We start from the raw sequence: 27,744 nt of genomic DNA on the forward strand, positions 1-27,744 counted from the left end.
ATTCCTATCCATTCATTAGGACAAGAAAATAAATAAATCTGCATTTTCTATGAAATTCTCCTTTTTAATGTGCTGAAAACATTGCAATTTTGTAATTTTATGTTGAATTTGTGTGCCACACAGACATAATTTGGACATTACAAATAATTAGGTATTTCAGGTATTTCAGCCCACTAAAACATAAAATATTGCCCTTGATTCTTCTACAAAAAAATGACCAAACCCACAGAGATCAGAGATAGTTTTCAATAATAATCTTAAAATAGAAAAACATTTTAAAAAAAAACTTGTGCCAGTCTACATACTGAATAAGGCAACTACTTTGTAGATGACTGTAGGAATGTATTTACTATACTTAAAATTAACAAGTACTACTCACGTAAAGTTCAAATTTATTACTATGTAGGTATTATTTGATTCATCTTGATAAAATTAGGCTTAACAGATGTGGGCTGCGTGTATCTAAATCTTTAGATACACTCTGGACTCTTGTACAAGTTGTAAAGGCATGCACAGTGCATTACTAGCAGCTGCCAGTCAGCAGCTGCCACAAAAAAGGACACAGAGTGTGTACGGTAGGGTTTTGGTTAATTCATGTTTGGCCCCTGAAGAGTTGTGCGCACTAGTTAGCTAATACAAGGCTGACGTGCTGTTTCAGATCTGAAATAACATTTGGGGTAATAGCACTGAGAGCACAGGCCTGCTAGCCTTGTATGCAAGCTCAGCCTTACAGGAGGGAAGCCCTGCTAATAGTAAGGAACTGAAGAATGTGAAATCATCACTAATTCAAGTTCCATTTACCCTATTCATCACTAATTCAAGTTCCATTTACCCTCCTCCTGGTAATGTCCCTTATGAGTAACCACAGAGCTACCACCCACCAGTTTTCCCCAAGAACAATCTCATTTGCCCTGTGCGTGCACACACACAGTAAATTTGGCGTTTTGGTCCATTTGTAGAGCCTTCACAGAGATATTTGAGAGTGACGCGGTATGACGAGTTAGTTTAATCGGGTTGAGGCGGGGTTGAGCAAGCCCACTCGTGGATCGCTGTCACTTTATTGTGTTATGGAAAGTGTTATGACAACCATACGCTCGAATACACTATCTGAGAAAACATCTAAAGCATTTCTCTTCTACTGACTAGCGTTATATGCGCCGCCGTGCGCCACGCGCTCCAGGTAAGTTCACATTAAAATGTCTCTCACGTGCAGGTTTAGGTTTGCCAAGTCTATCCTCAGTTTTATTTCCCGCCTTGTTAATATGACGATAAAAGGCTAAATCTATTTACATAGCGCAGCGGGATGTGACTCATTTTGCTTTAGTTTGCACTGTTCAAATAATTACATGTCGCGTGGTGTTGCTTTGTTTGAACTATTTTATGGAGATTTTAAAGCAATTTAGTGCGACTATTCACACAATGACAGTTGGCACTATAGCTGTTCGGGAAATAAACCACCTCGCTAAACGCGCAATGACCGGGACGCACCTTTATATTTCCGAGCAAAGAAATTGATAATTCGTGTATTGAGAAAGAAGTGTCGTGCGTACTTTGACCTGTTTGTGACTGGACGCATTGAAACACTTACCTCTGAAGTTTTACAGCATGTCTAAGTAAGAATTGCGCGCGTGGTTAATGTTCACATTAAAATAATCGCGAGCCAGTTTCCGGGGAACCTGATGGCAAAGAGGAGCGCCTCTACACGCTCGGACATATCTTCTTAAATAGCGGATTCTTCCGAAATCTTTAACCGTGGTGCTGAAATGTGTGCTCACGGCGGTTTAGACTCATATATATCACGTACAGGTCCTTTAGATAGTATTATCTATATTTCATTATTTTAAGGCATAACCCACAAGAATAAGTGGATGTTTAGCAAAGTGACAGGGCTCGTGGCCATCGGACGTATGAGTGGCAGCTGCGCGCGTCCATGCAGTTGTGTTCAAACTGACTGCAGAACAGCACAACTCTGCTCTAATAACGTTTATACGTTGGAAATAAATCCTTCATGGAACAGGGCATGCTAAATTACAGAGACAAATTAACAAAATCACCGAAAAGTTTGTCAAGTACCGATAATAAGGCTATGCACAACAGGCTTTGGAAAAGCGTGTATGATCGCCTATTCGCTGCATCTTTCTGACATTTCTAAAAATTCACCTGATACTCCTGACCACTTTTCACGTGCGATAGTTTGTGTTTATGTTACAATGTGAACTGCGTTCAGTTTTGTTCAGGAGAAAGCAATATGCCTTGATGATATATTAGAACATTACATGACAAAATGAAATAAGGATGTAATTGTTGATAGGCCTCTTGGGCTCCTGCTTTATTATGGGTTATAAACATATCTCATCATGGGCTCAAAATACCAAAGGTCTCTGAGTATCATTAGAAGAGGGATTGTTCTTGGTCTTGTGGATATTATGAAAGATTGAATGACACAGAGAGAGAGCTAGAGAGAGAAAGAGAAATATTGAACAGGAGGCAAAAAGGAGGAATACTGCATGGTATATTTATGTAAATCTTCAGGCTTGGATATCACCTGAAGATGGTCACCATGAAAACATGAAGAGATAGAGGCACAATGCACACACATCCTCCTGCACATTTGCATGGGTTTGGAATGAGGCCATAGATAAGCGATGAAAAATCCTCAGTTTCCAAGAACACAGTGCTCTCGCAGCAAAATGTGGCTTTGAGAGGCACCTACACCAATCTCAGAGAATAATCTCCAGAGCTGTTTCTCCAGGTCTCCACAGCTGAGCATCACTGGCCTAATCTCTCTCTCTCTCTTTTGCTCTCATTTTCTCTTTATCCCCTCTCTCCCTTTCTCACTCTTCTTGCCTATATTCAGTTTTGCTTCTTCTTGGCTCAGAATTGTCTGATGTCATTCAATACAGACTGAGCTAGTGCTGTACTGTTCCTTTTTTTTGGGTAGTATTGTTTGATCTTGCTCCACATTGTATTATCATGTTTTGAATGGTCTCATATGAGCATGCTGTTGGCTCTAGTGCTGTATTTTCTGATCTGGTTCTGTAATGTGAGGCTGAGTCTGTTTTAATCCAACGTCCAATTTCTGCATTGAGGCTGATAAGACAATAGTTGCTTGAGGGACATTTTCACCATTTGTATTGCCTGCACAAGCATTAACAGTCACAGTCATGGTGTTTAAGGGAACATATTTCAGAAGTAAGACATATAACCCCCTTTCTGGTAATACACACACACACACACACACACACACACACACAGACAGACACACACACGCTCACTTGTGTTCTTGTGAAGTCAAATGGGTAGTGATTTGTTGGACTGATCAGATGGAAGAGAGAGGAAGGGAGAGAGAGAGGGAGGAAGGACATAGCAGGTTGCACTACTTTCTTGTAAGGCAACAGTGAGCTATTTTTGGGCTTGTTTATTATTCCAGCAGAATGGTCACATTTTCACTTGATCTACACATGCAGTGTGCACTGTAATACTGTAAGTCAAATAAAAGTGTCTTTTTTTTAAGCCTTGTCAACAGATTAATCCTGGAATGATGTGAGTAATGTATTGTGTTCTCTGAAAAAAAGGATTGGTGCCTTCTTTAGCCTAATTAATATAGCCAGCACACACACACACACACACACACACACACACACACACACACACACACACACACACACACACACACACACACACACAATGCTTTCATGCGCATGCCTTTGCATGACCCACATACACTGCATACACAATAAAGTATGAAAATGTGACTCATGCAGCCTAACTGTCAGTCTCGTAAGAACATCAAACATTGAACTATGTGGACAGTAATATTAGTTATAAAATATATAATATGTCAGCTGACTCTGTACCTGTTCCTAGCTAATAAAATACAGTAAACATTGCCTCCATTTTCTTCTATTAGTAATAAAATGTACTATTGCTGCTTAGTTTTGTGTGTGTGTGTGTGTGTGTGTGTCTGTGTACACGTGTGCCCCCCCGCACCCATGCATACACACATGTATACACACAGCTGGATACTTTATGACTGACTTCCTTCTTGCACTGTGTGCACAATTATAAGGCAAGAGAGTATTTTGCCCATATAATAATTTTATGCATATTTTTCAACTCCAAGCTGTATAAACTTGAATGGTTATTGGATTTAAGCATATCAGGTGATGTGTATTTCTGTAATGAGGGGGTGTGTGGCTTAAGGAGATCAACACCCTATATCAAGGTGTATATAGTTATTAGGCAGCTTCTTTTCCTCAGGCAAAATTGGCCAAAAAAAGAGATTTAACTGACTTTGAAAAGTCAAAAATTGTAAAAAGTTTTTAAAACATCAAGACTGGGCCAAGAAATATCTGAAGACTTTTCAAAGGTTTTATGGACCAATGAGACTAGAGTGACTCTTGACAGACCAGTTGTATGGGCCATGGTTGGATCAGTAGTGGCCACAAAGCTCCACTTTGTCTCAGACGCCAGCAAGGTGGAAGTGGGGTAATGCTATGGGTGGGTATTGTTAAAGATGACATAATTGGACCTTTTCAGATTGATGATGGACTCAAAATCAACTCCCAAGCCTACTGGCAGTTTTTAGAAGACACTTTCTTCAAGAAGTGGTACAGGAAAAAGTCTGCATCTTTCAAGAAGACCATGATTTTTATGCAGGACAATGCTCCATTGTATGCATCGAAGTACTCCACTGTGTGGCTAGCCAGTAACGGCCTTAAAGATGAAAGAATAATGACATGCCCCCTTCCTCATCTGACCTAAACCCTATTGAGAACATGTGGGCCCTTCTTAGACAGGATGAAGGAAAACAGTATAGGTCTCTGAACAGTGTCTGGGAGGATATGGTTGCTGCCGCATAAAAAGTTTATCGTCAACAGATTAAGAAACAGACAGACTCCATGAATGGAAGGCTTATGACTGTTATTAAAAAGAAGGGTGGCTATATTGGTCATTGATTTATTTTTTTATTTGAAATGTCATAAATGTTTATTTATACATTTTGAGTTGTTTGTTTATTATTCTCACTTTAAATAAACAAATGAGATGGGAAAATTTCTGTTTTTCATTTAGTTGCTAAATAATTATGCACACATAATTGCATAATTGCATAAATAGTTATTCTCCTAAGAAAGCCAAAACCTCACTTTTACTTTAAATATTCAGGTTTGAGGTTTATTTATATTTTGGACCTAGAGCACTGTAGTTGTTCAATAATAAAATGAAACCTCAAAAATACAACTTGCCTAATAATTGTGCATACAGTGTATTCAGATCCACCATGAGGAGCTTCAGACTGTTTTATTACATTGGTTCACACCCATAGGCTCTCGTTAACATGACATTTAAATTTGTAGAACACCACTATCAAGGGAACAGTCTTCGAAGTGTTTGAAGATTGTGTAAGCTGCTTGTCATTTTGAAATAGACCAAGAGGAAAGAGTGGGCAGTGTGGAGATGTGTGGAGCAGTATGAAGCTGTGTGGAGCAGGTTGGAGCTTTATGAAGCAGTGTAGAGCTGTGTGGAGCAGTATGAAGCTGTGTGGAGCTGTGTGGAGTTGCGCGGAGGAGTGTGGAGCTGTGAGGAGCAGTATGAAGCTGCGCAGAGCAGGGTGGAACTATGGAGTAGTGTGGAGCAGTATGAAGCTGTGTGGAGTTGTGTGGAGGAGTGTGGAGCTGTGTCTGTAATAATGTAGTCAAGACCATTTGTCTCCCAGGGCCATGTCACACTTTGTTTGATTATTCATAAATATAGAAAAGGCTAGTCCCGGAGGGGAGAGCAAGTGTTAATGGGTACCAGTCATGCAACCAAATCGTATTGTGATTAATTACTCAGTCGATTCAACAAATGTTCAAAAAGAATGATGATGTGGAGTTTTTTAGACTAAACTGCTTACATTTTTCATTTCATTTTCCATTTTATTTTCCATACTTATACATACTCTACCACATGAGATATTAGTACTCCTCTTGCTCGTCTACAACAGCTCCAAAGTTCTGTGCCCATATTATTAAGGGGTACAAGGAAAAGAAGGCACATCTGTCCAGTTTTGGGGTACTTGCATTGGCTCCCAGTTCATTACAGAATCCAACATAAATTGCCCTTCATTGGTTTTAAAGATTTAAATGGACTTACCCCTGCATATATTGTGGAGATGCTTTGTTGGTATGCCCCCTCAAGATGTCCAAGTTCAGCCTCCCAGTCACCTCTGACAGTTCCATAGTCTTGGTGTAAGTTAAAGGGGACATGGCCTTTGCTGTGGGTGTGCTGAGACTTTGGAACAGTCTAGCAGCTGATATATCACTCCCATCATGAGTGTCTGGTTTTAAATACAAGCTTCGAACAAATTTATATCAAGTCTCAATCAGCAGCTGGTGAAAGTTCTTTGCTGGTTAAGGACTCTATGTAGTGATGTCACTGGGGGAAAAGGGACTGCTCAAAGTGGGAACACGTGAAAACCACGATTGTAAATCACTTTGGTTTTATATTGGCTCTATAATAAAATCATACTGACTTACTTACTACAATATTTTAGTTCCTATGTCTTTTAGAGTTCCTTTATGCTGTTTCTGATGAATTGGCACGTGGCTTTTCTGAATGGTTTCTCGCCCCCTCTGAGCCACTATTTTAGTTAAAAACTAAACTACTTTTTCTGCTAATTAGTACATGTCTTTACTTGAGTCAGTAAATATGCATATTTTTATATCATAAGCTTCATTCATACAGTGGATGCTGGGGACATGATCCAACCACTTTCTCAAATGGCTGACTTTGTTTTCTCCATGTTTTGAAAGTGTACTCTGAAAATATTTCATATAACAACTAACTACAGATACTAGTCCAAACAGCTGTGGAAAATAAATCACAGAATAAGAAAACATTTGTGCTTAGGTTATATTTTATGTCACATAATAAACATCTGCACAACTGACGTTTTGTGATATGAAAATGAATTTTTTCATCAAAATAAATAGAAAACAATTGTACTACAAATATATTTTAAACTATAGCGCTTGTATTATTCAATGCTGATAGGCTTGACCAGTACTGATTTCTTTTCAGTGAATGTGCATGCCTGAGGACTTGATTTGATTGGGAGCTGACTTGAATGCCACACCCGGTCCACATTTTAGTCCCAGGCACTTTTCAAAGCATTCTTTGAAATTCCATGGCTGAAATACTTTAAAAGAAATAATATTTTGGTAGCTGCTAGCAAACAATACTAGATATACTAAGAAACATCTGCATATGTCGCAAACACTTTAAATTTTGAGCTTATGTCATAGTTTCTAACACCACAATGTTGGATATGCAAATATTTCTCTTAAACAACATCGGCTACAGCTTGGCCCAGTTGGGTCACGTGTGGACAGAAAAAGCTTTCATTCAATGGTTGTGACATCACAGCACAATATAACATTTATAACAATATAACACAATATAACAATATAACATTTATAACAAGAAGCTGCTAACCGGTGGTAGTCCAGTGGAGAAGTAGCTGGACTACCACCAGTGTTGAGCATTCTTGTGATGAGTGACATCTACAGCAAACATGGTCACAGGCAAACTCTCAAAACTTATGGGGTTTCATGGAATAAGCTGTTACCATGGTACCCACGCTGTGAGTTAAGCGTTGTCAACAAAGGTCCTAAAGATCTAGTCACCATACTTTCAAAATACTTACTCATAGCTTCTTATAAAGGTCTTCCATGTGATAGACTATGGAGAAGAGAGGTCCCAGATATGGAGCTTGGTTTTGATTACAATCATCTGTGATAATCTGTGATCATCCTCTGTCCCCACTGGGACAAGGTGTTTTTACATGTTATGGGATTACAGGGGTGTTTTACACAGGAACCAAGACTCAAGGGGGGGGGGGGTACATCCTACTTTGGCCCACAACAGACTACAATAGTAACAATATAAACAATAAAGAGCAGAATAAGTAGTGGTAGAGAAAATAATAATAATAAAAAAATGAAGAAATAAGCAATGAATGTCTGTTTGGACGGTGTGCGCGTATCCGAAACCTATCCTCCATGAGAATGTCTGTCAAGGGCAAGGAGAAGTCATTGGCATTGGGGGTGGCGGGAGGCGCTATGGCAGCTGAGACTGTAGCATTGAGCGGTAAGGAGGCGGACGCACGTACAGAGAGGCTTTATTATGGCCAGATCCAAAATTTTGTCGTTTAGGCAGTCCAGGGTCATAGAGCCAACATGGAAACTGTAGGGAACTCTAAAAACTTCTTTTTCTGTATCATGTGAAGAAAGTATGTTTCTAATCTTTGCAATGTTCCTAAGGTGGAGAAAGGCTGAAAAGTCTCCCTTTATGTTGACAAACTGGTAGCGATTGGCTAGATAAGATTTAAACCAGGAAAAAGCTTTTCCCCAACAACATTTTTGAGGTAAAATTAATCTAGTAAAATGTTGTGATCTATAGTGTCAAATGCTGCACTCAGATCAAGCTATATAAGCAAAGAGACATAACCCTGGTCAGAAGCCAACAACAGGTCATTAACTACTTTAATCAGCGCTGTCTCTGCACTATGATGAGGCCTAAACACTGACTGAAAGACTTCATGTATCTGATACTGATTCAGGTATGAGCTTAGCTGCTGAGCTACAGCTTTTTTCTAGGATCTTGAAAATAAATGGAAGGTTTGAGATTGTAGTTTGACAGCTGACATAGACTGAGGTTAGATGTTTTGATAAGTGTTCTGATTACTGCTAATTTGAATAATTTAAGTACATAGTTTGTTAAATTTCATTTAGGTCAGATAGAATGTCAGGTAGAATGTCCTTAACAATGTGTGGGGGCAGCAAATCTGGTAAGCAAGTGGACGTTTTTAAGCGTGAGATCAGAGATATAAGTTTGGGAACAATTCCCAAACCAGGCATGTAGCTGATGGAGCTGCTCAGGATGCTCTCTGTTGTGGCCCTGTGAGCATGGTGGGAGGGAGATTAACTTTCCTCAGCCTCCTCAGGAGTCACTGCTGGGCTTTCTTAGCTTTGCAGACTGTTTCATGAGTGGCTACACTCTTAATTTACTGGTGTTAGTCCTGCCCCTACAATTCACACCTAAACTGCACATGTACTTGTCACGGTACGGCCCCTCCTCCCAAATGTCTGCCCGTGTGTGCGCGCGTGTGTATGTGTGTTTGTGTGTTCGTCTGTATGGTGATGCCCTCCTTGTGTTTCACACCTGCTCCTCATTGTGTATCATTAGTGTGTGCGTGTATATGTCTTTTGTCTAAATGTGAATATTGTCAGTTTAGCCTGCGTGCTACGTCTTCGTTGTGTTGAGTTGTTTTGTGTTGTAATAAACGTATGTTTCAGTTCTATGTGACTCATCCCCGCATCCTGCTATAACTCCTCAACGTCACAGTACTGACAAGTTACTAATTATCACACCAAGACAGAATTGACAAAGCTAAGCAAGTAGTGAACTAAAACCAGAAGAGAAAAACATAATTATTAGTAATAATAATAATAATAATCATTTATTTTATTTAAAAAATTTGTGTAATTTTTTTTTTTACTTTTTGTATTTTGTTATATTTGACATTAGATTTAATATATCTAATGTACTTTTGTTTACTTTATCCCACTTTGTTTTTCAGATGTCATTGTGTTAATTTTTTCATTTTATTTTTACTGTTTATGTTTTTATTACTCATATATATAGTTTTATTGTTATTTTTATTACTACCTTGTTATGATTCACATAAAACAAAAGTTTGAACTTGCAGGCATGCAGCCCAGCCTACGGGAAGTAGAAGAGGTCTCGATCACGTTAATTCTTGGTAGCTGAGACCTCCCTCTCCTTAATACAATACAGAGGGATCAATAGTCAAGGGGTTTTTCCATTGCCTTTTTTGCTCCAAAATGGCTTTGATGGTAAAGACTGGGACTCTGCTTTACACTACATTACAGCCCTGGCTTTACACTATTACCATCTAACCAAATGCAACCCCATTAGAATCCTTTATGTTGCGTTTGAGTGTGAGTTATTAATTTCGAATGGCTAACTCTGAGACCATGGCGCCAGCTTGTAGGAGCCTGTAATGTGTGCATGCGCAGCCCCTCAGGACACCTCATGGATTGGTGCGACCTCAGGAAAGAAAACCACCGTTGCCTAATTTAATCATTTTAAAGGTATGAAACAAAGCAATTATAAGAATCATACTGAGTCACAGTGGCCTAGCCAAGCTCAAAGAAAGGGGGAGAGAGAAAGTGACGGAATTGCAGACCTAAAAAAAAAACAAAAAACAGTATTTTAATCACTGCTGTTACCTTGACAACCCAATTGGTATTCTCTGGCACATGATGCATTCTTGAATCACTTTATCAGTTCCTTAGTGAGAGAAGATGACATAACTCTAAACAGACTAATAAATAAACAGAGAAGAAGTATATATTATTAACCACGTAATCTCCTTTGTACACAAGAAGACACACATTGCATATACAATCATAAATGCATTACATCACCTACTAACATTGAACATTTTATTAGGTGTTGTACAGTCATGGACTTTAGCTAATCTGTTACCACTTCCTGTTAGAGGTTAGTCACCCCATGTAAAAGGTTAGTGGTAAGGAGGCGGACGCGTGTGCAGAGAAGAGTGAGATTTATTAGGGGAAACTCCAAAGTTAGGATGGTAAATTTAGCAATATGGAGAGTTTGAGAATCCATAACACAAATAAAAGCTAGGAAATTACATACAGAAGCTAGGATAAATGAAGGCTAGGAAAATACAAACATCTAATACCAGAACAGGTTTACATAGAGCAGTTAGACTTCAAAATGGGATTACATACATGGAGGCTCTGATAAGCAAGGCAAGGATTACAATGAACATACTAGACTTCCAATGAACAGCAAAGACACAGGGGACAAGACAGGGTTTAAATACATGAACTAATAAACACTAAACCAGACGCAGGTGCAAATCATGAACAGCAAAAACCAAAGTAAGGACTGGAAATGAGGAACAGGTGAAAGTAATGACAGGCGCAGAAAACAAGACAAGGTGCGAAGAAAACGAAATTAAGGAACAGTAGCAAAACAATAACACAAGACAGGGAAACCATAGAAATATGAACACTAGGAGGGACCAACCGTGACACACCAAACCTCTTCCAGCATTACTAAGTTTCACACCACAGGACCAGACAGCAAATATTATTTCTCAACACATGAAAAATACTGACACTATAGTGAGTGTTTAACTGATACAAGTGTCTGATACGCAAAGCAGTGGCACTGTTTTTTTTAGTATCATGCTGGGTTGAGAACAGCACTCAAAAAATATATCCATCTGGTCCTTTGGTCAGTGATAGAAGGCCAGAGGATGGCAAAGGCAGACTGTTAATGGCAACAGGTTATAGACTCTAACAGTCCAGTTACAAGATGTTTCTAAAGTGTATATACACAAAATTATCTTGGTGTATTTAAACAGTAGATCGCACTGCTCTGTATATTGATGTTCTCAACAAATGGCACTATTACAGCCAGCTGAAAAGAAAAGATGTTTACATTCAGCAAGAAAAAACACAAGTTTCTTTTACAGACAGACTGGCAGCAACAATGGCATAGTATGCTCCTGAATTCTTGGCAACATTGGTAAAGATGAATGAAAGCAGACTGAGAAATGTGTGAAAGAAATATATTAGCTCAAAAATGTAACATCTCAGTGAGATTAAATTTATTCAAAGATGAAATAGTTGTGAATTAAAAACATTTTCCCCAAAGACAGTTACTGACATTCCTTGAAAGACAGTTTAACTGACAGCCTAGGTGACATATACACTATATTGCCAAAAGTATTCGCTTGTCTGCCTTCGCACGCATATGAACTTGAGTGACATCCCAATCTTAATATGATGTCAGCCCACCCTTTGCAGCTATAGCAGCTTCAACTCTTCTGGGAAGGCTTTCCACAAGGTTTAGGAGTATGTTTATGGGAATTTTTGATCATTCTTCCAGAATGACATTTGTGAGGTCAGACACTGATGTTGGACGAGAAGGCCTGGCTCACAGTCTCTGCACTAATCCATCCCCAAGGTGTTCTCTTAGGTTGAGGTCAGGACTCTGTGCAGGCCAGTCAGGTTTTTCTGACCCCGCTCTGTCATTTCATGTGGCGTACCACTTCATGGCTAAGTTGCTATCCTTCCCAATAATTTGCACTTTGTTATAATATCACTGACAGTTGACTGTGGAATATTTAGTAGTGAGGAAATTTCACGACTGGACTTGTTGTACAGGTGGCATCCTACCATGGTACCATGCTGGAATTCACTGAGCTCCTGAGAGCAACCCATTCTTTCACAAATGTTTGTATAAGCAGTATACATACCTAGATGCTTGGTTTTATACACCTGTGGCCATGGAAGTGATTGGAACACCTGAATTCAATTATTTGGATGGCTGAGTGAATACCTTTGGCAATACAGTGTATTCCAATTTATATTTACATTTGTATAAAAACACATACATTTTTAATAACCATTAAATCATATATAATATCTGTTTCATTTGGTTATAAATATGGGGTGACACACAGACCAAACACAAATTAAACAATACAAATGTTTTTCTCCATAAATAAGGTAAAGGCTGTGAAATACTCCGTCACACATGAAAATACCTACCTGGGCAATAAGTAAGAAGTTTCAAACAATAGGCATGAACCCATCCGAAAAAGGACCCAAACATACACATTCTTCATGTTCAAACTTTCTCCAAAGATCACATTGGGTCAGTTTCAAGTGCTGGAGGCATCCTTGGGTCACCAGGTTTCTATAACCACAATTAGATGACAATTGGGGTGGTTGGGACTATGTATGGGATTTTGTGTGGAAGATGTAATTACATGTGCACTTCATCCAGCTTTATGAAAAAATCTTGGAAATAGGATGGAGGGTGAGCAAAGCATTATATACTGAGGGGCTAATCACATTGATGTGTTGAGAGGTTTTTCTCTCTATAAGGTTTTATTTTTCTCATTAGAAGGTTTTTTTCACATTTTCAGCATTAAACCAAGGGAGTACACAACAAACACATTTATATAGCCTTTTTGTTCATCTGTATCATCAGTGTTTGAGGGACACTGAACTGCCCACTATCCATCTGACTCTTAATAATGCCATCTCAGCAGGACAGTGCAATCCCACATGGTCCGTTATATCTGCTAGATATATGTAGGCAGAGCATTTTGGACACACGTCAGCTGGGCAAACAAAGCTCTTCTGAAGTTGTAGGCGGTGAAACAGCTGATAAGTGTTTAAAATATAATGTGCATTTCCAAGGGATTCCAAAGTTCTGATTGTACAGGTCTTTGTCTGTAGGTTTCCTTACATCATTGGTACCAGAGTTATGATTGATGTCATAACCATGAATATTAGTATATGTGTGTGTGTGTGTGTGTGTGTGTGTGTGTGTTGTGTTGTGTTGTGTTGTGTTGTTTGTTTATTTATTTACATGTCTGACAATCATAGATGGGACATTAATGTAGATAATGCTACATGACGTGTGGCATATTCTTTTTTGCTTCATAATACTGAGATTATGAACTGTGGAGATAGAACTACAGGGTAAGGAGACTGAGTGTAATGCGCTGGAGGGCATTGAGGAACATTATGGGTGTTAAAATGATATGCTAATTCTTTCACAAACAAACCAGAGAGACACTTTTATGAGTTTACCTCTGCCTTGATTGCTTCTGTAAACAAACAAAGCTTTAATGAAGAGGAGAGAGAAAAGGATTTACGCATATAATAATATTGCTTATGCCCCCCAATCATTATTTATTTTATTTTTTTAACAAACAGTGCCTACAGCTGTGTCATAAACTTCGAAGTCTGGCCATTCGATGGAGAGAAAGACTGCAATGACCTGACATAACCTCGTCCCTCGATCCAGCCAATCAGGTTTGCATGGTAAAAGAGGAGGGCTAACAATGCCAGGCTCTGCTCCGCTACCTCCCATCCCACCACTGGCCATTCTAAACTGCTCCTTCAACTGCACGCTCGGCAATCTCTCCGCCATTGCCCACGTCGACGAGTGCCATGGCAACCAGCCGCTGTTTGTAGTCATGGCCATCGCTTACAGCGCCGTGGCCTTGCTGGGCGTGGCCGGCAACACGGCACTCGTGATGGTCATCGCACACCAGCGCGAGCTACACAACGTCACCAACGTGCTCATCGCCAACCTTTCCGTGTCCGACCTGCTGGTGGCACTCATGTGTTTGCCGTTCACCTTCATCTACACATTCATGGACCACTGGGTGTTTGGAGCTGCAATGTGCAAGCTCAACAGCCTGGCGCAGTGCTGCTCCGTCTCTGTCTCCGCCTTCTCGCTGGTACTGATTGCTGTGGAGCGCCACCAGCTCATCCTGCACCCTCGCGGCTGGCGCCCCTCCCTCCGTCAAGCCTGGCTGGGAGTAGCCCTCACCTGGGGGCTGGCACTGCTCACAGCCACGCCCTTCCTGCTATTCTCCGTCGTTACAGATGCGCCCCTGCGCCAGCTGCCCGCCCTCTTCCAGGAGCACTACCGGGGCAAGGTGGTGTGCGTGGAGGAATGGCCGTCCCGTGAGTTCAAGCTCACCTACACCACTGGCATGTTGCTGCTGCAGTACCTCGCACCGCTCGCCTTCATCTTCATCTGCTACCTAAAGGTAAAGAAGGAGAGCAATAGAGGGGGAGGGGTGGCCAAATAAACAGCATTTGCTGACTTTGTCTTGTGGTTCAAACTGGTTGTTATAAGAAAACCTTGTACCTTCATTTTTGTCCATTTTTTAACACATTAGATTTAAACATTTGAAAATGTTGACTGCCCATTGTGGTTAAATTTACTGATGAATGGAACAATATAAATGGCCCAAAATTACACAGAATCAGTCTTGTCCAGTAGCAAATTTACTTCTCCTAAAAAGGTTTTCAAATGACAGTATCCAATATATATTTTCATTACAAATGCTAAAAAAGTGGCTTTTTCCTTATTTCTCTTAGACAACCTAAAATTAAATGTTAGGAGGCTTCAGCAGGAAATGCCAATGGTGCATTTCCCATTCAGCAGGAGAAAGCTTGCCATGTAACTTTGCTTTACAAGCTGAGGCAGCCAGACATGCTCGGACAATGAATGGATTACACTCTTTTCCTAGAATGCTCCAAGCAGGCGCATTTGTGCCCAAGACTGTCTGGCTACGGGCAAGGATGAGCAAATGGATAAGACTAGACAGGATGGGAAAAAACTATGCATAAAAGGTGATTAGAATCTAGCACAGTGTAGCTACTGCTGAAAAGTGAGACCTGTGTGTAAATCTCCCCTGGCGGGGATTTGATAAGTTCAAAGTTCATTTAAGTAGAAAGGAACCATTGGACTGTCAGAAAATGAATGGTTGTTTTGCTGGAATCCCAAGCAGAATCATCCTATCAGTTAATTATGATGCACTTAATGAGTTCAGCTGTAAGATTTGGGCAAAATGTTATATTGCCTTTATATCAGTTAGGAAATTGTAAAACCTGTGATGTGGTATGCTTAAAAACAAGCCTGCATTATTTTGACACAAAAACACTCATCAGGAACATTTGGGTTTGGTGAGGATGCTCACAGCACACAACTTGGATGGCTTGTTATAGGGCTCATTTGCATGTTGTTGCCTACTATAATAGCAATATTGCCAATATTGAAATAATGACTAGGAAAGTATTGACATATTCTTTTGCCAAGGCAAACACGAAACATAACCACAAGGAAATATCACATTATTGATAAACAAGAAATAAAACAAAACTTTAAAACACTTTTAAAACCTATAGAAAAGCAAAAAGTGTTTTTTTTTTTATTATTATTATTATTATTTTTAACAGCACGCTGTTTGTCACCTATGATGACTGAGTTAATTTGTGAAAACTATTCTGCGCAGGAAGCTAAAATAAAGGGATAAAGTAGTCCACATGAAGTCACAGAACCTTAAAAATATGTGTTTAAAAACATCAAGGGCTCACAGCTAAGCAATTGATGTACTTAGTGCATAAATTAATTTGATGGTCATTAATTGTTAATTTTGCTTAGTTCCATTAACACTTCACTTTCTCTCATTGCATTTCTCACTATGTCTGCATTTTTATTAATTATATATTTTAATTTATCCATATCCATAATTCAGATTGGCTACAAATGCACTCATATTTCCACCTGAAAATCATCTTGCAGTGACTTCTGACATGGCTGTTGACATTGAGGGGAAAAAAACTCTATTGCTTTGTTTAAAATGTATTGGTGGTGTAATAACTTATTTTTAAATAGCTTTTCATGTCATAAATACATTTGCAAAACCAACAGTCTGTTTTGTACTGCTGGATTATAAAATGTTCTCAGAATTTGCCAAATATACACTTAATCTAAATAAGTATTTTTTGTTGATTGCCAGCCGATTGCCTGTCTCTGGAAACATAACTGACTTGGTTTTTTTATTAGGTTAGCTGAACAAGCTTGTGTGTGTGTGTGTGTGTGTGTGTGTGTGTGTGTGTGTGTGTGTGTGTGTGTGTGTGTGTGTGTGTGTGTGTGTGTGTCTCTCTTTTTCACTCACCTATCAAAATCTCTATGTTTCTCTCTCTCTCTCTTTGTCTCTCTCTCTCTCTCTCTCTCTCTCACACACTCACAAACACGCACACACACGCACACACACACACACACACACACACACACACACACACACAAACTCTCCTCAGAGAAGCTAGATATACATACACAGACATACAAGAACATACAAGTATACACAGGCCAGCATCATAAGGACTGCTGTATTGTTAGAAATGATGTAGCTGAGGTTCTCTGCTGGAACCCAAGAGTGAGTGTGTGTTCCTGACTGAACATGACTAGCAGCCAACATGACCTGGTACGTCAGCTTACTAACAGTTATTCTGAAACACATACACACACACACACACACACACACACACACCACAAGGCTGAAGTTTTGAGCCAAACTGCTTGCTGAGAAAGCACAATGAAAAGATCAGACAAGGGAAAAGAGGGGCACTTTCCCCATCTGAAATGTACATCCATTCTGAGCAGGTGAGAAACAACAGAGGGAAAGATATGGCTGTTAATATGTAGATTTAATCAGTGGAATATGCAGATTATTATGCTAATGAACAAGAAAGTATTCAAAATGAGGACATGAGTTGAGGAGTGTGCCTTCTGCTATTACTGTGATGATAACACAGCATTCAAAATGTTAAGTGCTCTTTAGAAATATTTGGTATTCAGGTGAGGTGATGAATGTACTTACATTAGTCTTAGAAGTTTGTCACTTTTATTCTCAAATAACCTCAAGCTCACACTTTAAATGACCCTTTTCATGCCATTCATTTATTTATTTGTTGTATTTTAAGTATTTATTTACTGTACTAATTTGACAAATTATGTTATTCTGGATGTCCTGATCAGAGAGACCAAATGTCCACCAAGGTCAGGACCTGTCACATTATGGTACTTCATGAAGCAGTCCTAATCAGCTTGGGAAGGTTCTGAATGACAACATTAAAGGAAAATACAAAACCACTCAGAAAACACAGTATCACTTCACACAATACCAACAACAAGGCTAACTCCATTTGAATACCACTGAGGGGAAGATACCAAAATATTTGTGAGGTTTAAATGAAATACATAGACATAGTCTCATCTGCACACACACAAGTGCACAAATGCATGCCTGTTTATTCCACAGCATCATGCAGAGAGGCTGATTTCAGAAGAATGAAACAACTTAGCCTGAGGTATAAATCAGTCATTTCTCTTTGTCTATCTTTCTCTCTCTCTCAGACATACACACACACACCCACACACTTTCAGGAACACAGATACATACTGTTGCCAAAGCTGAGCAGTTTTTTCAGAAAACAAGATTGGTTGTCAGTGCTGGAAGGTTGGCCAACGCTCAAATTATCATCAAACTGACGTGAGAGTGCATGGGTGAGGGGTGTATAAAACAGAAGGCGGCTGGGAGCTATCTGGGTGAGAAACAAGCTTTAAAAGGCTTTCTGATCATTACGCTAAAAGGCACAGAGTACAGATATCGCCTCTCCTGACGTTTGCATAGTTGCACTAAAACATGTAGCAGGTACATGCTGACACACATCAACATGTGGTGGTCCATACAAATACTCATTCTCACACATGCTTATATGAAGCCATACACACACCGCTGAAATTAAGACATTTACCAGGAAAGTGTGGAGGAACTGAATAGCTTCACATGGAGTGTCAGGCAAGTGGCAGGTGTGATAAGAAACAAAGTCATCTTTGATTTCTTTATGTGGTTTGTGAGAGAAATGGAGAGAGTGATAGTGGAGGAGGAAGAGAGAGAGGAGAGAGCTATCAGAATCTGGTGACTCACTATTCAGGGAGACTGAAAATGCATATCTGCCCTCTTTTCAGTCGCAGACACACACAAATAGACACACACACACACCCACTTTCACACATGCATAAATCAGTATGACATGCCAGCAAAGCAAGTTTCTCCTCTTTGTGTTTTTAATTATTTCTTTCCTCTAAGCCAGACAGTGTGGGTGTGTGTCTGTGTATGTGTGTTTGTATCCATCTGTCTGTGCAGGTTTGCCCATCTGTCTGCCTATGGTACAGACCTCACCTTAGGCAGAACTGGCATACACTGTGAACTCTACTCACAACTCTCTGTCTATTTCTCCACCCAACTCCATTCCTGAACTCCTAACCCCACCCTATGACCCAACCCTGCTCCGACCAGATATACATCCGTCTGAGGAAGCGTAAAAGTGCCCTGGAACGCCTGCGGGAGAGCAGGCAGCGCAGTGATGAGACACGGCGCATCAACGCCATGCTCTTCTCCATCGTGGTGGCCTTTGCCATTTGCTGGCTGCCGCTGAACATCTTCAACGCCGTTGTTGACTGGCACCACGAGGCGGCCATGAGCTGCACGCATGACCCGCTCTTCTCACTCTGCCACCTGACTGCTATGTGCTCCGTGTGCGTCAACCCAGTGTGCTACGGCTTCCTGAACCGGAACTTCCAGCGGGACCTGCGCGCATTTCGCCTCTGCAAGCGCTTGTCCACTGCCCGCGAGGAGGAGGGCGACACTGTCGCCATGTCCACCGTTCACACTGACCTATCCAAGGCACCCTTGAGGCTTGGCAGTCCAGATATGTAGGGCAGCCGGACCGCCCCCGCCGCCCACAAAAGGGCACTAGGACCAAGAGTGTGGCCCACCAACTGGCTAGGCAGTGGTGCTCGTATAACAGGTGCCTTGAACCTCTGGCAAATGGCATCTCCATCCCAACTCAATGACCTGCTTGGCGCTTAAGGGGCTGAAGTGTTTATAATGTGCCAGAATTGTTTGACAAAGCCATATGTGCGTGACTGCAGCTATAGCACATTATTCTTTGGGCTTTAATGATGATGAGAAAGTACAAAAACAAGCTGTTTTGTGGTAGTTGCCAATGCTTGAAACCTAAGTATGAAAAAAATATTAGGGGGGTCTCATGTAAAGCAGTTTAGACTCCCTATGACTGAACTACTGCATGTTTACATATTATTTTTTTCTGAACTTCATTTATTCATTTGTAAGAAGATAGAGGCAAGATGATTCCCAGAAGGTATCAGACATGGGGACAGGGACAGGGTTTATTAGGAAATCTGTAGAGCCTTACAAAAATGCTTTGGACAGCCTTCTAGTCATGGAGGGCCACTGAAAACGTATGGAAAAGCCTCCCCTAGGAGGTTGTTGTGCCAGTGTTGGACTTTTTTCAAACATCTTACAGTAACATGTCATCCTGAATCTCCATCAGTCCTTTGAAGATGCTACTAATGCAGGAGTGGATTTAAACATTCAGTAACAACCTTAGTATTAACTAATGTGGTTGGTTTTGACTAAAACAGATTTGGGTTTAAGACAAGACTTCCAGAGCCCTAAACCAAAAAGTGAACAGACCTAAAGCCGGTATATATGTACAGTGCAAAAGGAAAGAGAATAATTTATATAATATGTGTGTGTGTGTGTGTCTGTGTGTGCATGTGAGTGTGTGTATGCGTGTGTGTGTGTGTGTGTGTGTGTGTCTGTGTGTGTGTCTGTGTGTAAGTGTGTGTGTGTGAGTGTGTGTAAGTGTGTGTGTGTGAGTGTGTGTGTGTGTGTGTGTGCGTGCACGCGAGTGTGTGTGTGAGTGTGTGTGTGTGTGTGTGTGAGTGTGTGTGTGACTGTGTGTGTGTGTGTGTGTGTGTGTGTGTATGTTCCTCCTATTTTTCCTTTTTTCTTTTCATCAATTTTGAACAGTGGGTTTCAGTTTGCCACAACATTTATCATTGATTTAACTTGGTAAAAGCTCAAGAATACGTGGCCATTATCTGTTACAAGAATCTGTTTTATGTTTTTGTAAAACTGATTTATAAAGACACAGAAATCTGTGGAATAATGTGGAATAGTTTTAATTTGGTATTTATTTATTGTAACCAGCTATGAATGTAAATGACATATGAACTGAGTGCTGTCGTTAAAAAAACATTCATTAGAAATCTGATTGTTATTTAGAGAGTTGATGTCAGAAATTATTTGTCATCTCATTCATTGTCGACTCTGTAAACCTTTAGATAACTAATTTGGACTTACAGTCACTTTTTCACATTATCTTGAAATATGTATCATATAGATCTGGGGCTAGAGATATGTTTATATAATTCTTAGGTTCAGAAAGGATAAAATGTAGAATTTCCAGTTTAACCAGTTTAACTTTAATAAATACCTCCTTACTGGCTCAATTTGACCAAAATGTTCACTCTACAACAAGGCATATCAGCTGTAGAGATAGCAGTGTCACAGTATGTAGAATGTATGACTCCAAACATTGTATACTTACAGGACCAACTATGGGTCTTCATGGGTCTCCATGGGTCTCTGGCACAGAGAAAAGCAGAATTTTTGCTAATACTGTGTGGTGGATCTTTATAGTATTGCTTTTTTGCCAAGAGCTTCTGCTCTCTATTTCTGTAGCTCCAAAACCGTCCTGTAGGTGGTAATGATTCCTAATATGTAGTGATATGAAAAATATATTTAATGATTTTCTTAAGATGGCTTGCTGAATTAGGAAGCTGTTTATCCTTGCCACAAGAGCTTAGTGACATTGAGACACACAATGATAAAAGTTTCCTAATATATACTGTCATATTAGACAGACTTTCTTTGGAGGGAATGTGTGTGTGCACGTATGTGTGTAGAAGGGGGGTAGTATGTGTATGTGTATGTTTTGAGGTCGTAAGCATGATGTAGTTGATGGTAATGCTGAGTTTTTCATCTCCTGTCTTCATCAGACGAGACCCTCAAAGGTCTTTTCACAGGCTCTTTACAGAAATTGTAAGTGAATGGTCCAGTGGCTCTTATTCCATGGTACAAGAGATACCACAGTGCAGATTTCTACGGTATATTTCAACCACAGTGTGGATTTCAGTGGTTTTCCCCTAGTGTAAGATTTCTGTGGATACTGTAGTGATGTTCTACTCATTACTTTATATATTGTCTCTCTGTTACTTTGTACCTTATTCACACAGATGTAGGCTAATAAAGAACATCTCTTTTCAATGCAATATGGTTATTTTTAATCGGTCTCACACAGGTGAGTATACACACATACACACACACACACACACAGCTGTGGCCTGACTCACTTACCATGTTCAGATTGGTATCAAGTCTGACAGAGAAACACAGCATGACAGCAAGCATTATGTGATGGCCTAGGTCGCTGATGCGGTTACTAATATTAAAGAAACGGTACAGACATTAAACCATTATACAAATGTACACATCCACTGCTTTCACTCTTGTATGGCCCTGAGTGTGTTCCCCTGTTGTTCTGTCTTGGTCGTTTGTCTTTCTATGACCAGACGTCCTTCATTTGTTTACACAGGAAAGGTTTATCCAGGCTCTGTGTGACTGGAGAGAAGAGAATGCCTTTTAACAGATTAAATATCCCTTTAAAGACAAATGCATTTACACACACACACACACACACACACACACACAAACAGGCACAATCCTGTATGCTGTAGTGATGCAACATGTACAATATAGCATTATAAGAGTGATCCACACAGCATTGTAAGAGTGATACATGGTCACTATATTCTGTGACATGTAAAAGCCACTCAAAACTAATCCTGCAGCCATAGAGGGGTCACAGCATGTGCAAGATGCACAGTTACAATAATTATGTAATGTTGGTATGCAATAATTTGTGAAATATCAAACACCTGCTCCCCATCTCATAATCCACAATGCAGTTCAGAAAGACCAAGGTGTGGACAGACTCACAGAGCAGGAGAGCCTGCCTGTGTGTGTGTGTATATATATATATATATATATATATATATATATATATATATATATATATATATATATATTTATATATATATATATATATATATATATATATATATATATATATATATATATATATATGTGTGTGTGTGTGTGTGTGTGTGTGTGTGTGTGTGTGTGTGTGTGTGTGTGTGTGCGCGTGCAAGTGTGATCAGGGTAAGGAGCTAAATGAGAGGGTAAGGAGCTAAATTCCATTGTGAGAATCTCCCTGTGTCTTTGAGCAGCACATGAGCAAAAGCTTTTGGTAGCATCTCTAACAACAGAAACCATGACAACAGTCACCACCAGAAACAGGAGGAACCACAGGTCCATTCAATTCAATGGTGCTTTATTGGCATGGCAAATATTTGTATTGCCAAAGCTTTGATGAAGAAATTAACTTGGTAAACATAAGATATAATGGAAAACAACAATACTACAACTGCTAACAATAATATTAATAACAATAATAATAATAATAATAATAATAATTATTATTATTATTATTATAGAATTGTAATAGGAATATTGTTGTTGTAGTTATATTATTATTATCATCATCATCATCATCATCATTATTATTATTATTATTATTATTATTATTATTATTATTATTATTATTATAAAAGTCTCTCTCCATTCACTGCCACAGGTCCATTCAAAACCCAACAGAGGCTTCGTATTATGGGCTACAAACTTCACAGATTGACATACAAGTCCTGACATCTTGAAATATCTGCATGTGTACCTTATCTACACTGCATCATAAAATGTATTTTCTCTCCCTTTCTCATTCTTCAGCTGACACTGTGAAAACTACAACATATAAAAAATATGGTTATTTTGGATCTGTATGCTTTTTCTATGCATCCATGTTGGTTCTGACTCACAGTACTCTGTTATACATGTTTATGAACTAAACTCTAGTCATGTGACCAATTGAACTTCACATTAAATTAAACACTTCATATTTAACCGACACATTATTTAAAGAGGTACATTTTAGAAACATTGTTAATGGTATTTTTTGTTGTTATATTACATACCTTAGTCAATTTTAATTATATTATAAACTCAAAATAATCATTAATGATATGAAAAATCATTTGAATCATTGAATTAAACGTCTGTTACAGTAGTGATACTAAACTAAACAGTGTCTCTCGATGCTATGTCATCTTGTCTGCTGTCTGTAAACATTGCTTTTTAAAAGATTGTCAAACATCACACTTGCAAACAGGATATGAAAACAAGAAGCAGACTTTATGGGATCAGCTGAAAAGAAAAGGCAGAGGGTCAGGTGATGAGAAATCAACAACAAGTAGGGTATTCCAAAGAAGATTTATGAGATGAAAAACAAAACAGGTGATGACGACCCTGATCAAGTCGCCATCACCTGCACCTCACACTAATTTACAGGCAGCGACATGAAACAAAGTAGTACTCAAGTCCTTGGTAGTCATGTCATAACGTGATATAACACGACACAACATAACACCACATGACGACATGACATGACATGACATGACATGACGACAACGGTCGACAAAGAAGGGGGTTCAAAGCAAGAACATGTGCCCGCGTCTTCTCTCTAATCGACAAAGGATGAACCTCCTCCACTAAAAATGAGGGGGAAAAAAACTAAAACATCTAATAGAAAATGAAACCAAAACTGGAAAAACAGTTATGTAATTCATGTTAAGCAGTTTTTATACTGCAGTGTATCACTTACATTAGAATACCATTTAACTGTATAATTATGATGGAGAGTTTTTAATGGTTGTACAGTTGTTGTTATTGGTTCAACCCTCAGAGAAATGGCGGGGGGAGGGGGAGTGAAGGAATAATGTTTTAAAGATTTTTGGGGGTTTTTTAAACTTGGATACCTGGGAGCGCTGTGTACATGGGATTATAAAATAAATATTCTTTCCATTATAAAAACAAAAAAGAAAGTTTTACTCCCTGAAGTTGTGGCTACCCTTGCCCCTCCCCTTGACCACGCATACATACCATTACATATGGTGGCAGCAGTGTAAGGATCCAGTCCAGGAGGGAACCATTTAAAATAAAGGGAGAAAAGAAAATGCCCCCAAGGAAACAAGGACCAAGTGCAATTGACACCCAACCTCAAGAAAGCCAGACCGTGAATGCAGATCAGCCCTCAATCACTGCTATTGAAACTGTAGAAGGAGATAAGGTGTCGCAACTTAATAATCTCCTAAAAGATTTTATGTCTGCTCAGCAAGTAAAGGAGGAAAGAATGGACAGAGAAATCCATAAACGGGAGCATAGATGGCATACATTACACCATCAATTTGAGCAACTACAAAATGCTAGGCAAGAGCAACAGCTACTGGGAGGGGCAAAGCTCTACAAGAAACACAGCCTTACAATCACATTATAAGGTGCATGAGAGATGAAGATGATGTCCCTTCACAGCAATCAGATTATGCAGAAACAGACCCTGCAACGCACACCATGTATGGGCTGGACAGGCCCTAAAAGGTCTCCCCTACAGGAAAAGGATGACAACTTTTGAAAGAATAGCACATGCATGCAGATGGCCATATGAAGACTGGACTCTGCATCTTATTCCTCTTTTGATCAGGAAAGCTCAAACAGCATATGTCGCTATGAACTACGAACAATCTAATAACAAGTAAAAGATACCATTTTCTGAAAATTCAAAATCAACAGAGAACCTAAACCTAAGGTTTCGTTCAAAGGTGGTTCCAAGCAGCGAGACACTAAAAGAATTTCACAGATGACTCAAAGATCTATGAGAAGTGGATGACACAAAAACACCACACAAAAGAAGAAATCAATGACACTGTCATAATAGAACAGTTCATGGAAGGCATCAACCTAGAATTAAGAACATGGATCCAAGAGCACAACCCAGCATCATCCTGTAACGGGCCAGGTAGAATCAGACGCTCGCAAATTAAGAATAGGAACTTTATTAACGTTCCAGGTGATGGTATCAGATAAATTCAGTATAAAAATCGAAAGAGTAATGAAAGGGAAAATCCAAATCATAAAGAGGTCAAAGTCCATGTCCAAAGCCAAAAGAGCAATACAAAAACCAGATAGCATATCCAAAAGGGGTCAGGCAAAATCAGCAATGAGAACAACAAAGCAAAGGTAAGGTACACAGGAAACTAGTCAAAAAAAAAAAATAACACTCTGTATGCTTGGAAAATTCTAGAGGCAATATTTCGCAGTGATTGAGTGTTTGAAACAGTCTTATATACACAATCTCTCTGAACACACAGGTGAGTTCAATACTCCGGTGAGGACAATCTGATTGAATGCCTCAGAGTTGTTGGCTGGGTGATGAACAGGCTGCTGGGTAGTGTAGTCTGGTTGAGAGTTGGGCAGTATGACACATCTAGACAAGCAGCTGAGCTATCTGAGTCACAAATCGCTGCATGAAGAAACCTCCAAAGCAACCAGCTAGGACAACGGCACCTCAACTATAGCCAAGCTGGTAAGTTTGGAGGGAAGTATAGTGGGAATGGTCCTAGTCCAAAGCCCAAAACAATAACAATTCAATACCAGGCAATACAGCAGAGTTTCAGAAGCAGGACGAGACATTAAAACCCCTGTTTAACATATTCATCAATGAGGCAGAAATAAGTGGTATGTCAGAGAAATAACAGTTGTTTATCATGGAGAATAGACTTTACAGACACAGTTGATTAATTGGTAGTCCCAAAAAGGGAAGGCACCAACACAAAAAAAAAGGAACATACTCACCTATGTCCTAAAGCTAAGGGAGAAGATTGATTCAATGATTTCCATGGTCAAAGAGAACCTGTCAAAGGCACAGAAACATCAAAAGACCTGTTATTACAAGTCCTCGAGAAAGAGAAGCCTAGAGCCTGGCCAAAGAGTCCTCATTCTTCTATGAACATCAGACAGCTGGCTAAATGGCAAGACCTTTATTAGGTCGCAAGGAAGATGGGAATGGCAAGCTATAAAATCAACATGCCCAAGAGGAGGAAAAAGCTGCAAGTCTTCCATATAAACCTGCTGAGATAATGGGTAGAGAGAACAGGCACTGTAGCAGAACAATTATGGGCAAGAATGGTGAGAGATGAGGAGGAGTTACAGGAACAGTACTTCCCTGTGTAGAGCACCAGTAGATACACGCTGGACCTACAACACCAACCATCCTCAAGGCAGCAGGAACTGCTATACCTGGTACCTGATGTTTTTTGCAAACAAGAACCAGGAAGGACAGACATCATCACACACGACATACATCTCCAAACATCAGAACCCATCAGGCAGACATATTGCAGGATACCAGCCCGGCTGATACATTTACACTTACATTTACGGCATTTAGCAGATGCTCTTACAAAAAAAGAGCAACTTACAAAAGTGCTTTGTCATTTACGTATAGAATATATCCTAGCCAGTACAGTAGGTTAGAGTCTAATATACCAATGAACCAGAATACTTTTGAAATACAGGGATTACTGCTGATGCCTAGAAGTGCAAAATACATAAGCCCTATCTCAGTCAACAATATGGGTAGAGTTTTACTAGACTTTGTTAGTCAATAAAGGAGCAGTCAACATCAGTACAATAAACAATATTCTACAATAAGTGCTAGTTTCAGTAACTGGTTCGAAGTACTCAAGGTACGGATCAGGCTTTGACCATTGACATCATCTATGGAGGTGCTGGTCCATTTTTTGCTTCTTAAGCAAGCATCAGGGTTTTAAATCTGATTCATGCAGCTACTGGAAGCCAATGAAGGGAGCGCAGCAGTGGAGTAACATGTGAACTGCAGCTTCATTCAGGACAAGTTGTAAAGGTCTGATGGGTCTTAGAGGACGACCAGTAAGTAGTGAGTTGCAGTCTTCTAGCTTTGAGATTACAAGAGACTGCACAAATACCTGGGCAGCTTCCTGCAAGAGAAAGGGCTGAATCCTTCCTACCATGGAAAAGGAGGCCCTGGCAGTGAAATGGGCCCTCGACACACTAATTTACTACTTAACAGGGAATAAGTTCACACAAGAGATGGACCACAGGACCCTGCAATGGCTTCAGTGCATGAAAGACACCAATGCAAAGATCACCCGGTGGTATCTCTCACTCGAGCCACTCAAATTTGAGGTCTAGTATAGGCCAGGACCTCAGAACCTGATTGAGGACTACCTGTCTCGTCAGCGAGAAGACTGATGATGTTAAGGGAGGGGGTGTGACGATGGCCCTGATCAAGTTGCCATCATCTGCATCTCACCCTAACTTGCAGACAGCAACATGAAACAAAGAAAAGAAAATATACTTACCTCACAATGTCCCAGGACATGATATAACACAACACGACA

The 27,744-nt window shown here is 39.8% G+C and overlaps 1 protein-coding gene across 2 annotated transcripts; it reads left to right on the forward strand.

Moving 5' to 3' along the window:
• The first annotated feature begins 1,045 nt into the window (after positions 1-1,045).
• Positions 1,046-20,478, forward strand: npy1r (neuropeptide Y receptor Y1). Of its 2 annotated transcripts, XM_027024039.3 has the most exons (3): positions 1,046-1,180; positions 13,836-14,680; positions 18,785-20,478. In XM_027024039.3, the coding sequence occupies exons 2-3, from the start codon at positions 13,964-13,966 to the stop codon at positions 19,202-19,204; spliced, it is 1,137 nt and encodes a 378-aa protein (XP_026879840.2). In that variant the 5' UTR covers positions 1,046-1,180; positions 13,836-13,963; the 3' UTR covers positions 19,205-20,478. The 2 variants fall into 2 exon arrangements, with proteins under 2 accessions (XP_026879840.2, XP_081570504.1); XM_081714378.1 differs by lacking the exon at positions 1,046-1,180 and having other exon boundaries at positions 13,615-14,680.
• Positions 20,479-27,744: the final 7,266 nt, after the last annotated feature.

This window comes from Electrophorus electricus, chromosome 5 (genome assembly GCF_041902795.1).
Source record: "Electrophorus electricus isolate QZ-2024a chromosome 5, ASM4190279v1, whole genome shotgun sequence".
Lineage (NCBI taxonomy): Eukaryota > Metazoa > Chordata > Actinopteri > Gymnotiformes > Gymnotidae > Electrophorus > Electrophorus electricus.

Coding starts and splice junctions, on each gene's coding strand:
- npy1r (XM_027024039.3), top strand. CDS start 13,964: ATGCCAGGCTCTGCTCCGCTACCTCCCATCCCACCACTGGCCATTCTA. Junction 14,681..18,784: donor TCTTCATCTGCTACCTAAAG/GTAAAGAAGGAG, acceptor TGCTCCGACCAG/ATATACATCCGTCTGAGGAA.